This window comes from Carlito syrichta, unplaced genomic scaffold (genome assembly GCF_000164805.1).
Source record: "Carlito syrichta isolate Samal-C Ts95f unplaced genomic scaffold, Tarsius_syrichta-2.0.1 Scaffold306547, whole genome shotgun sequence".
Lineage (NCBI taxonomy): Eukaryota > Metazoa > Chordata > Mammalia > Primates > Tarsiidae > Carlito > Carlito syrichta.
The window spans coordinates 381,385-393,978 of record NW_007250643.1 but is presented as its reverse complement, the minus strand read 5'-3'; the positions used below and the strand labels follow the sequence as shown (position 1 = coordinate 393,978).

Below are 12,594 nucleotides of genomic sequence, written 5' to 3'. Positions count from 1 at the left end.
GAAGGCTGAGGCGGAAGGATCGCCGGAGCCCAGCAGGTCGAGGCTGCGGTGGCCGGGAGCGGCCACTGCACTCCAGTCTGGGTGACAGAGTGAGACTCCAACTCAAAAAAAAAAAGAAATGGTACTGGAAGGTAAAGGAGAAAAGAGCAAATATTCTGACAGGATCACCAGATCTCTGATCTGAGAGCGAGACCTAATTTCAGGTATCACTGTAGTGGATTGAGAATTAAGGTAACCCTGTGGATCCAGCTAGGAAAACAACCTGTGTAGATAACATGAATTAGAAAGTAAATGATGAGTATTCTAGAAGCTTATGTCAAGGGTAAGTTGTAACACATGATTACAGACTGAAAGCCAACTTTCTAAGAGAGGTACCCTTTGTGCCAGAATCTTCTAAGCTGTTATTTATAGTTTCTTTTTGTTTGTCTTTTGAATTGGAGTCTTGCTCTGTCTCCCAGGCTGGAGTGCAGTGGCATGCTGCTCATGGCCACCACAGCCTCGACCTGCTGGGCTCAGGCAATCCTTTCGCCTTAGCCTTCCAGATAGGTGGAACTACAGGCATGTGCCACCACACCCAGTTAATTTTTCTTGATTTCTTGTAGAGATGAGGTCTCACCAAATTGCCCAGGCTGGTCTTGAACCCCTGGGCTCAGGCAGTCCTCTCACCTCGCCTCCCAAAGTGCTGGGGTTATAGGCATGAGCCACCGTGACTGACCTGTAGTTTTTCTTATGCTTAAGAAACTCTTTTTTTCTGTGTCTGTGCTGTGTGTGTGTGTGTGTGTGTGTGTGTGTGTTTTCAGAAATAGTCTGAAGTTGCAAAGCTTTCTCTTTCTAATTTTTTTTTATTATAGAGTTGTGGGGTACAAGTGAGGACTAACTACATAAGTAGGCTGCATACAGATGAAGTTGGGCTTCTAACTGGCCCTCACTCCCCCTGGTAGTGGACCAGGTACTCTTTGTGTTGTCACATGTACCCCCCACCTTCTTCCTCCCTCCCTTCTTCCCCTAGCAGTGCCCTAGACTGCTGATCCCACCCTTCTGCTAATGTGACTAGTGTTTAGGGCCCACTTATGAGTGAGAACATGCAGTATTCAGTTCTTGGTTTCTGTGATAGTTCACTTTGTATGATGGTCTCCACCTCTACTTAAGTTGCTGCAAATTCTGTGATTTTGTTCTTTTATGTGTTAAAGTTGCAGAGCTTTCTAAAGTGTGATAATTATCTTACAGTCTCTGTGATTTGATTTCTTAATGTTCACTGTCACTCTAAGGTCACTTTTGTCTTTTTAGATATTTAGCTTCCTGTGGTATACTGATGAGCCGAACTCTTCCACTACATACCTCACTTTTGCCAAAGGAGATATATGCAAGAACTTTCTTCAAAATCGCTGCACCATTAATAAACAAAAGGAAAGAATATTCAGAGAGGAGAATTTTAGGGTTTGTATATAATAAGAATTCTACTATAAGAGCACATTCACAATTTTTTATGGAGTATCTTGCCTCTTTCTGTAGATTATCTTCTTACAGACTAAGCACTGGCTTTTCTAGATTCGCCTTTTCATAGCCCTGTTTTGTAAATATCTGTTGAATTAATATAGTTATATGGTATCTTTATAATATTGATTTAAACCTTGACATGTAAAGGAAATTATCTGTTTATGACCTGCATGTTTATATACTGTTCTTTTCTGTAGTGGCAACATTACTGATTTATTGGGCCACTTGTTTACATAGCTCCCTCACATACATAGATAAGTACATGCAGACATACTGAGGCTCCTGATCTAGATGCTGGGTTGGTAAACTTTTTCTATAAAGGGTTAGATAAGAACTATGTTGGGATTTGTGGGCCATAGGGCTACTCAGCTCTGTCACTGTAGCCCAACAGCAGACATAGATGATATGTAAATAAATAGATGTGGCCATGTTCCAATGAAACTTTATTTACAAAAATGGGTGATTTTGGTCCCTGATCTATGGCGATATACAGCAGAGTATAAAGACACTGCAATTCTGCTAATCTAGAAATACACCATCCTCCCATAAGGGAGTTTCTACAAGTGGATCTTAATTCGCAGCAGGCTATTATGTATTACATGAAACTTTGTAAAAGTGCATTTCATTGATTTTACTCATTTGCTTTTAGTCTTCTGCTTTTTCTGTAGTAAAAGATTTACAGCATTGGTCACAAAATTTACATTTACTACTGGTTAGTCACTGTATTAGTTAAGGTAGTGCTAGCAGCTATACATAAAATACCCAAAGGTTTATTTCTTTCTCATTTAAAGTTCAACTGGGTGTTCCCTCTCAGTGGACTCTTCCGAGTCCTGACTCAGGAACCCAGTCTCCATCCATTGTCTGGCTTCTATAATTCCTTAGTCTTCAGAGTGTTAACATGATATATCTTCTTAACCACATTGGTCTGGAAGTGACAAACAGCACTTCCTCCTGGATATTATGGGCAAGAACTAGTCATGTGATACCATCTAAATGCAAGGGGAGTAGGGGTTAGGAATTGTAGTAGGCCAGGTACTTCCTTGCAGCAATACCATGCAAAGGTATGTAAATATTTGCATAGGTAGATGTCTTTGCCACAGCTGGCATTGGTTAAAAAGAGAAATGGTGCTAGGCACAGTGTCTCATGCCTATAATCCCAGCACTTTGGGAGACGGAGGTAAGAGGATTGCCTGAGCCCAGGGGTTCAAGAACAGCCTGGGCAATGTAGCCAGCCCTCATCTCTACAATAAATTAAAAAAAAAAAAAAAAAGGCCAGGCATGGTGGCCCAAGCCTATAATCACAGCACTTTGGGAGAGTAAAGCGAGAGGATTGCCTGAGTTCAGGCTGGGCAGCTCGGTGAGACCTTATCTCTACAATAAATCAAAAATTAGCCTGGTATGATAGTGCACACCTGTAGTTCCAGCTACTTGGAAGGCTGAGGCAAAAGGATCGCCTGAGCCCAGCAGATCGAGGCTGTGCTGGCCATGAGCATGCCACTGCATTCCAGCCTGGATGACAGTGTGAGACTACAACTTAAAAAAAAAAAAAATTGACCAGGCATGGTGGCACACACCTGTGGTTATAGCTACTTGGAAGGCTGAGGTGGAAGGATCACCTGAGCTCAGCAGGTCAAAGCAGTGGCTGCGAGTGTGCCACTGCACTCCAACCTGGATGACAGAGTGAGACTCTGTCTCAATTAAAAAAAAAAAAAGGGAGATGGCATGGTCTCAAACTTTTTTTTTTGAGTTGGAGTCTCACTCTGTCACCCAGACTGGAGTGCAGTGGCCGCTCCCAGCCACCACAGCCTCAACCTGCTGGGCTCCGGTGATCCTTCCTCCTCAGCCTTTCTAGTAGCCGGAATTACAGGCATGCGCTACCACGCCCAGCTGATTTTTTGATTTATTGTCGAGATGAGGTCTCGCTACCCAGGCGGGTCTCGAACCCACGGGCTCAGGCAATCCACTCACCTCAGCCTCCCAAAGGCGCGGGATTATAGGCTGAGCCACCAAGCCTGGCTCAAACTCTTTTTTAAAAAAAAGAAATGGCAACTAATAAGATAAATAGTGATTTAGTACTTACTGCTTTACTTCTGAATCACTAATAATATCTACCTTTTACTGTGTATCTGCTATTTGATATGGGTACTGCTGGGTGATTTATATTTATTATTTCATATAGTCCTCATAATTATCATATAACGTAAGTATTCTCTTTTTAGACATAAGGAACCTAACATATATTAAGTGTTAGGATTCCAACATACATTAAGTTTTAGGATTCCATAGCTTATTTTTTCCTATCATATTTATTTTGCTGTCTTCTTCTTCCTCATGCCAAAATTCTTTTTTTTTAAATTGGTCTTATTTCATGATCTTCACCTTATCTTCCCCCCATATTTGGCATAAACACTTGATAATAGGTGTTCATTAAGTATTATGTACCATGTTGAAATTTTTTGTTTTTGTTTTTGTTTTTGAGTAGGATTCTCACTCTGTCACCCAGGCTGGAGTAGTGGAATGATCATGGCCGCCACAGGCTCCACCTACTGAGCTCAGGTCAGCCTTCTGCCTCAGCCTTCCAAGTAGCTGGAACTACGGGTGTGCACTACTGTGCCCAGCTAATTTTTTTTTAATTTATTGTAGAGATGCGGTTGCCCAGACTGGTTTTGAACCTGTAGGCTCAGGCAATCCTCTCACCTCCACCTCCCAAAGTTTCTTTTTCTTTCTTTCTTTCTTTCTTTTTTTTTTGAGTTGAGTCACCCAGGTTCAAGTGCAGTGGCACAATCATGACTCACTGCAGCCTCGACCTCCTGGGCTCAGGTGATACTTCAACCTTAGCTTCCTGAGTAGCTGAGATTACAAGTCCGCACCACCATGCCTGGCTAATTTTTTTATTTTATGTAGAGATGAGGTCTTGCCATGTTGGCAAGACTAGTCTTGAACCTCTGGGCTCCAGAGCCTTCCATCCACCTCAGCCTTCCAAAGTACTAGAATTAGTCATGAGCCACCACTCCTGGCTATTTTCTGTGTTTATTTGAAGTCATTCATTTCAGAGTATGGTTCAGCATGTGTTGTAAATGATTTATTGCATCATACCTAATATGTTTTATTCATCTCTAACTTAAAGTAAGCATATACCATGTAACTAGACGCAGTTAACATCGCTTGTCTTTTTTTTCTTTTAAGATATTCAATGCAGGAAATGTATGATGTGGTATCAGGAGTGGAGGATTACAAGCATTTTGTTCCTTGGTGTAAAAAATCAGACATAATATCAAAGAGATCTGGATATTGCAAAACACGATTAGAAGTTGGATTTCCACCTGTGTTGGAGCGATATACATCAGTAGTAACCTTGGTAAAACCACATTTGGTCCAGGTAATCGTTTTGTTTTTAAATATTCCCTAAGAATTATGTCAAATGGGTTAAAGTATAGTAGCTTTAAGAGATTGTATTAAGCTAATAGGAGGAAAAGAAAACAAACCATTTATTATATCTCCTCTTTTTGCTTTGTATACAATATTAGCATTGTCCTTTTCAAATAGACATTTGATAGAATGTAGAAATTAAGAACCTTTTCTTTTTTTTCCTCTCTATTGAGAACTACTGACCCACAAGCAACATCACTTGGGCCACAGTGAGAAATGTTCTAATTTAAGCTTTGTACTGCTTAAAATACATATATAATTTTTAATATATATTTTATATTACATATATACTTTACCACAGGGGGATAATAAATTTTTGTATTAAATATATTTTTTAAAGGTTACAGAAGGAATAGTGGGAAGGAAGGAGGGAAACAGGGTGAAGAACAGAAAGAAACTGCTGGGAATGGTGGCTCACACCTATAATCCCAGCACTTTGGGAAGTGGAGGCAAGAGGTTTGCCTGGGCCCAGGGCTTTGAGACCATCCCAGCAACTTGGTTTCAGCTACTTGAAACCTGTGGTTTCAGCTACTTGGAAAGCTGAGGCAGAAGGATCACCTGAGCCCAGTAGGCCAAGGCTGTGGTGGACATGAGTATGCTGCGGCACTCCAGCCTGGGCGACAGAATGAGACTCCTACTCAAAAAAAAAAAAGAAAGAAAAGAAAGAGAGGGAAGTGGTGAGAGGAGGAAAAAAGATAGAAAAGATACAAATACGAAAAATATTAACGTTGAGGTTGTCTTGCCAGGTACTAAAATGCCAAGTTCTCTTATGTTGTATTTGCCCTTTCACCTTGTCAGAGGCAGATACACATGTGGAAAAGGTATTCAGACTTAAACACAAAACAGCAGAATTCCATGGAATAATACCTATTTATTTTGTTTTGTTTTATTTTATTTTATGAGTCAGAGTCTCACTGTGTCGCCCAGACTAGAGTGCAGTGGCCACTCCCGGCCACTGCAGCCTCGATCTGCTGGGCTCCGGCGATCCTTCCGTCTCAGCCTTCGAGTAGCTGGAACTACAGGCGTGCGCTACCACGCCTGGCTAATTTTTTGATTTATTGTAGAGATGAGGTCTCGCCGGGTTGCCCGGGCGGGTCTAGAACCCGCGGGCTCAGACAATCCACTCATCTCAGCCTCCCAAAGCGTGCGATTATAGGCTGAGCCACCGAGCCCGGCTAACCAAAGACCTTTAAAGCTGTGTTTTGTGCCCACAGAATTTAAAGGTGATGTCATTTCTTGGTAACTGGCTAGAGCTAAATACCCTAGTCAGCTAGATGCAATGACTCTTGCTTGTAATCCCAACACTTTAGGAAACCAAGACAGGAGAATTGCTTGAGGCCAGGAGTTCAAGATCAAACTAAGCAATATCACAATAACCCATATCTACCAAAAAAAAATGTTAAAATTAGCTGGGCACAGTAGTGTATGCCTCTAGTTCTAGCTACTCAGGAGTCTGAGGCAGGAGGATTGTTTGAGGCCAAGAGTTTGAGACCAGCCTGGGCAACATAGTGAGACCTCGTCTTTACCCAATAACTAATAATAAGTACTTAAAGAAATCAACCTCAATCATGGTAGATTCTGGCCGGTGCCAAAGGTATTTAACTGTGATTTGATTTTTTTTTTTTTTTCATTTTGTTCTAGGCATCCTGTACTGATGGGAGACTTTTCAAACATTTGGAGACTATTTGGCGTTTTAGCCCAGGTCTTCCTGGCTACCCAAGAACTTGTACCTTGGATTTCTCAGTAAGTCTCTCATAAAGCCCTTGATTTATTTCACACATGAGATGAAGTTGGTAAAGAAATAATAATTCATTTTTTAAGAGCCAGATGCCGTAATTATCTTATATGCACAGAGATTATTGAAACATACTTTTGTAAAAAAAAAAAAAAATCACAGACTTTTAAGTATTGAATACTTTTTTTCTGTACAAGTGCTAATGAGCATTTCTCTTTTATTTTCTCTTTTTTGTGTGTGAGGTGGGGTCTCATTCTTCTGTTGCTCAGGTTGGAGTGCAGTGCCATGATCACAGCTCACTGCAGCCTCAACCTCCTGGCTCAGAAAGTCCTTCCACATCTACCTCTCAGGTAGCTGGGACTACAAGCGCACACCACCACGTCTTGCTAATTTTTTGATTTTTTTGTAGAGATGAGGTTTCACTGTTGCCTAGGCTGGTCTCGAACTCTTGGGCTCAAGCACATCTCCTGCCTTGGCTCCCAGAATACTGGGATTATAGGTGTGAGGCATTACACTCAGCTGGCATTTCTTTTTCTGTTTTATTTTTTACAACTTTTGAATATTTATTTTTCTCTATTTTCTAATTTTTACAAATCCATAGATTATAAGGCACATGCCTTTATTTCCTACTAACTTAATAATAGTATTATGCTTAAGAACAGTTTAAAACTAACACCAAATTACACATTGCATAGAAGATGCGGAAATAAAGTGCAAAGGAAAATATATACATACACATACACACATATATCTTTTTTTTTAACTTTTAATTTTTTTATTTTAAAGAGGTGGGATACAATTTAGGGTTAGGTATACAAATGTTCATTATGCAGGTCCCCTTGTTGATGAGGTGTGAGCCCCCCTTCCCCAGGCAGATTCCCACTACTGCCAATCCTGCCTCCCTGCCCCCTACCCCTTTTATTTTCTCAATTTTTTGGAGTTGGAGTCTCACTCTTTCACTCAGGCTGGAATATAGTGACATACTCCTGGCCACTGCAGCCTCGACCTGCTGAATTCAGGTAATCCTACTGCCTCAGTTTTCCAAGTATCTGGAATGACACATGTGTGCCACCACGTCCAGCTTATTTTTTGATTTATTGTAGAGACAAGGTCTCACCAAGTTGCCTAGGCTAGTCTTGAACCCCTGAGCTCAGGTAGTCCTCTCACCTCAACCTCCCCAAGTGTTGGGATTACAGGCGTGAGCCACCATGCCTGACTAGGCATTGAATTCTAAGAGATGGTGGTAATTTTGACTAAATTATTGTATGCTGTTCTCAGCTCTGGAATAACTTCCTTTTAAAAATCAGTGTAGGCTGGGCTCAGTGGCTTAGCCTGTAATCCCAGCACTTTGGGAGGCCAAGGCGAGTAGATTTCCTGAGCCTGTGGGTTCGAGACCACTTGGTGAGACCTTGTCCCTACAAAAAATAATTTAAAAAAATTAGCTGGGCATGGTGGCACACACCTGTAGTTCCAGTTACTTGGAAGACTGAAGTGGAAGGATTGCCTGAGCCCAGCTGTTCAAGGCTGTGGTGGCCATGAGCGTGCCACTGCAGTACAGCCTGGATGACAGAGTGAGACTCCAACTCAAAAATTTTTTTTTTAATTTAAAAATTAGAAAAAAAATAAGGCTGGGTACAGTGGCTCATGCCTGTAATCCCAGCACTTTGGAAGGCCGAGGTGAGAGGATTGCCTGAACCCATGGGTTCGAGACCAGCCTAGGCAGCTTGGCGAGACCTCATCTCTATAATAAATCAAAAAATTAGCTGGGCGTGGTGGTGTGTGTCTGTAGTTTCAGCTACTTGGAAGTCTGAGATGGAAGGATCACCTGAGCCCAGCAGGTCGAGGCTGTGGTGGCCATGAGCATGCCACTGCACTCCAGCCTGGGTGACAGAGTGAGACTCCAGCTCAAAAAATAAAAATAAAGACCGGGCATGGTGGCTCAAGCCTGTAATCCCAGCACTTTGGGAGGCTAAGGTGAAAGGATTTCCTGAGACCTGGGGTTCATGACCAGCCTGGACAACTTGGTGAGACCTCATTTCTACAATAACTTTTTAAAAAAATTAGCCAGGCATGGTGGTGTGCTCCTGTAGTTCCAGCTACTTAGAAGGCTGAAGCGTAAGAATTGCCTGAGCCCAGCAGGTCAAGAATGTGGTGACCGTGAGCGTGCCACTGCATTCCAGCCTGGACATCAGGGTGAGACTCCAACTCAGAAGAAAAAAAGGAACATGCAGTGTTTGGTATTCTGTTTCTGAGTTAGTTCACTTAGCACGATGATCTGCAGCTCCATCTATGTTGCTGCAGAGGACGTGATTTGTTTTTTTTTAACGGTTGCCATGGGAATTCTTTGTACTGTTTTTTAAGTTTTCTTATAAAAATGAAATTATCTCAGACTCAAAAGTTAAAACATTTGAAAACAGAGTCTATTTAATGGTCTTTAAAACAGTGTTTTGCCGGGCGCGGTGGCTCACGCCTGTTATCCCAGCACTTTGGGAGGCCAAGGAGAGAGGATTGCCTGAGTTCAGGTAACCCCTGAGGCCAGCCTGGGGAATTTGACAAGACCTCATCTCTACAATAAATCCAAAAATTAGCTGGTGGTAGCTCATGCTTGTAGTTCCAGCTACTTGGAAGACTGTGGCAGAAGGATCACCTGAGCCCACTAAATTGATGTTGCAGTGGCCGTGAGTGTGCCACTGCACTCCAACCTGGGCAACAGAGTGAGACCCTGGTTCGCCAAAAAAAAAAAAAAAAAAAAAGACGTGTTTCTCTTGCCGGGTGCGGTGGCTCAGCCTGTAACACTTCGGGATGCCTGAGCTAGAGGCGTGCTAGAGGATTGCCTGAGCCCAGGGGTTCAGGGCCAGCCTGTGCAACTTGGTGAGACCTTGTCTCTACAATAAATTTAAAAATTAACTAACTATGGCAGTACACACCTGTAGTTCCAGTTCTTGGAAGCCTGAGGCGGAAGGATCTCCTGAGCCCAGCAGGTCGAGGCTATAGTGGCCTTGAAGGTGCCACTGCAGTCCAGCCTGGGCAACAGAATGATACTCCAACTCAAAAAAAAATAAAAAACACAGCTGGGTATGGTGCCTCAGGATTGTAATCACAGCAGTTTGGGAGGATGAGGTGAGAGGATTGCCTGAGCTCAGGGGTTCAAGACAACATGACAAGACCTCACCTCTACAATAAATAAAAAAATTAACTGGATGTGGTGGTGCACACCTGTGAGTTCCAACTACTTGGAAGTGTGAGGTGGAAGTATCGCCTAGGCAAATAAGTGAGACTCCGACTGCAAAAAACAACAACAGTGTTTCTCAAGCCAGTTTTCTTGACTTCTTTGTGGAACAGTGAGGATATCAGTGACTTTCTAAATCATTGGCTACTTAGGATTGAGCCACCTGCTCTGTCTGCACATGCATCAGGCATGCATGTGTATGCTCACAAGTTATCTCATCTTCTTGATGGTGTGTCCCATGGAATGATGCCCAAGAGAAGCACAACTTCACCTCCTTACTTCCTCTTGTGGGGGACGATGGTTCTAAGTGGGGTACATTAGGGGCTGGACACGGTGGCTCATGCTTATAATCCCAGTACTTTGGGAGGCCAAGGTGGGTGGATTGCCAGAGCCCATGGGTTCGAGACCAGCCCGGGCAGCTTGGCGAGACCTCATCTCTAATAAATCAACAAAAATGAGCTGAGTGTGGTGGCACATGCCTATAGTTCCAGCTACTTGAAAGGCTGAAGCGGAAGGATCACCTGAGCCCAGCAAGTCGAGGCTATGGTGGCCGTGAGTGTGCCACTGCATTCCAACTTGGGTGACAGAGTGAGATTCCAACTCAAAGAAAAAATGGGGGGGGGTACCTTTAATAACACACCAGTGATCAATGTGGTATTCAGGAAAGCTCTTTCCAGTCTTCTCTGACTTATGAAGAAGAGACACTTTTCCTGGAAGTGAGTCACTGGCTTGTGTCATTCAGATGACTGTGCCAGTGGTTACTCTTCTTGCAGTAAAGAAGATTCCCTCTGCTGAGGGTGCCACAAACCCTCCCTAACTTTATCCACTCTAGGTGTGAACACTGCTAGCCTAAGTGGAGATTTAGTAACAAAGAAAATATCTTTCTGAAATAACTTGTAACATTTTCCTACAGATTTCTTTTGAATTTCGCTCACTTCTGCACTCTCAGCTTGCCACATTGTTTTTTGATGAAGTTGTAAAGCAGATGGTCGCTGCCTTTGAAAGAAGAGCATGTAAGCTGTATGGTCCAGAAACAGACATACCTCGGGAACTAATGCTTCATGAAGTTCATCACACATAATGAGAGAAGAGAACTGGTATCACCGATTAGTAACCTTAGTGTGTTCACCTTTAGGAAGTGTTTTCATCTTTTCAGAAGTCAGGTAGCATTTGTTAAACTCAGCTTTGATTATAAACCTGCACCATTGATAATTTGCACACAGAATATGGATACTTTTACTTAAACTTATTTTTTCAATCAAATGTAACTCAAAGTAATATGTACATTATCATGTTCTGCATTCACCGTAATGGGATGTCATCACCGTTGCCAGAATATTGACATCATTCTTCTCAGCAGAAACTGAAACTATAAATTTCAGCCTTTTAATTATTACCTTACCTGAAAGAGATTAGTTAAGATATTCACACAGTTTGTATTATATTAACCATATCACGCTTAAGTTATTAAATTCAAACTATTTATAACTTATTGTTATAGGGTCTGCCATATGGCTTAGGATATTTGAATAATCATCATTTAAAAGATTGTTAATGAAGGTTCCCTGACACTTTTGATATTTTAAAATTGTTCTTATGTGTAATAGATAATTCAGTGTTTTAACAAGTTTAGCTCCCAGTAAACAGTGATTTTTTTATTTTTTATTTTTTTGGTGAGTGGTCCAGAGCTTTAAGCTACTTTCCAGTAGTTTATAACCTTCTACATCCTTTGGCTACTCTGAATCATGCAGCTGCATGTCACATTTTGTCTACAGCAGTAGACACAGATAAAGCTAAGCTGGTTGTGTCTCCAGCACTGTGTATCTCTTTTTCTATTTATTGTGTGTGCTCACTTTCAGTAATGTATTTCAAACTGATATTTTTTAAACAAATCAATGAAAGGACTGAAGTAGTATCTTAATAAAGTTCATTTGTTTCTTTTTTATACAGTTACTTCAGTTATTGAAAGCTTCCTGTATTGTTTCAATGTAAATTTACATGGGCATAGTAAAGTGTTATTTACCCAAAAGTGCCTTTATAGAAATGGACTTTGACAATGACAAATATCTTTCTCTCCACCTCGAACAATCCTCTGGCATTAAACTTCAAGCAATCCTGCTGTTGACTGTATTTCTTCAGATCCCCAGGGGCCCTGTCATGAGTTCTCTACAGAAATACATATAATGTGAATTTGTTCAGTAAGTCTATTGGTACCTGCTTTCTCTCTGACACTGGGTGAAGGCCTCACGTGGAACTTGGGTGTGCTTCTTACAGTAAGTGTTCTTCCCCTTGTAGATGAGGGGTCTGCCCAATGCATGCATAGTGTGCATATAGCTATATACCTTTTTTTTTCTTGAGTCAGAGTCTCACTCTTTTGCCCAGGCTGGAGTGCAGTGGTATGCTCACAGCTGCAGGCTCAAGTGATCCTCTTGCCTCAGCCTTCCAAGTAGCTGAAACCACAGGCATGCGCCACCACACCCGGCTAATTTTTTGATTTATTGTAGAGACAAGGTCTCACCAAGTTGCCCAGGCTGTTCTCAAACCCCTGGGTTCAGGCAATCCTCTTGCCTCCACCTCCTAAAGTGCTGGGATTACAGGCATGAACCACCGCACCCAGCCAACTATATACTTTTTTAGTAACAAGGTTTTTTAGAAATGGCAAAGTCATTTAGTTTTTTTAAAAAACTATGACTCAGTTATTTTT

The 12,594-nt window shown here is 41.9% G+C and overlaps 1 protein-coding gene across 2 annotated transcripts in view; it reads left to right on the top strand.

Moving 5' to 3' along the window:
• The window catches only part of COQ10B (coenzyme Q10B), a 15,797-nt gene extending 3,789 nt beyond the window's left edge, over positions 1-12,008 (top strand). Inside the window, exons 2-5 of one of the 2 annotated variants that reach the window (XM_008063082.1) lie at positions 1,288-1,437; positions 4,684-4,876; positions 6,568-6,669; positions 10,804-12,008. In XM_008063082.1, coding sequence (XP_008061273.1) covers positions 1,288-1,437; positions 4,684-4,876; positions 6,568-6,669; positions 10,804-10,971 — 613 coding nt within the window. In that variant the 3' untranslated portion in view covers positions 10,972-12,008. The remainder of the gene's footprint in view (positions 1-1,287; positions 1,438-4,683; positions 4,877-6,567; positions 6,670-10,803) is intronic. The other variant, XM_021715014.1, reaches the window with a different exon arrangement.
• Positions 12,009-12,594: the final 586 nt, after the last annotated feature.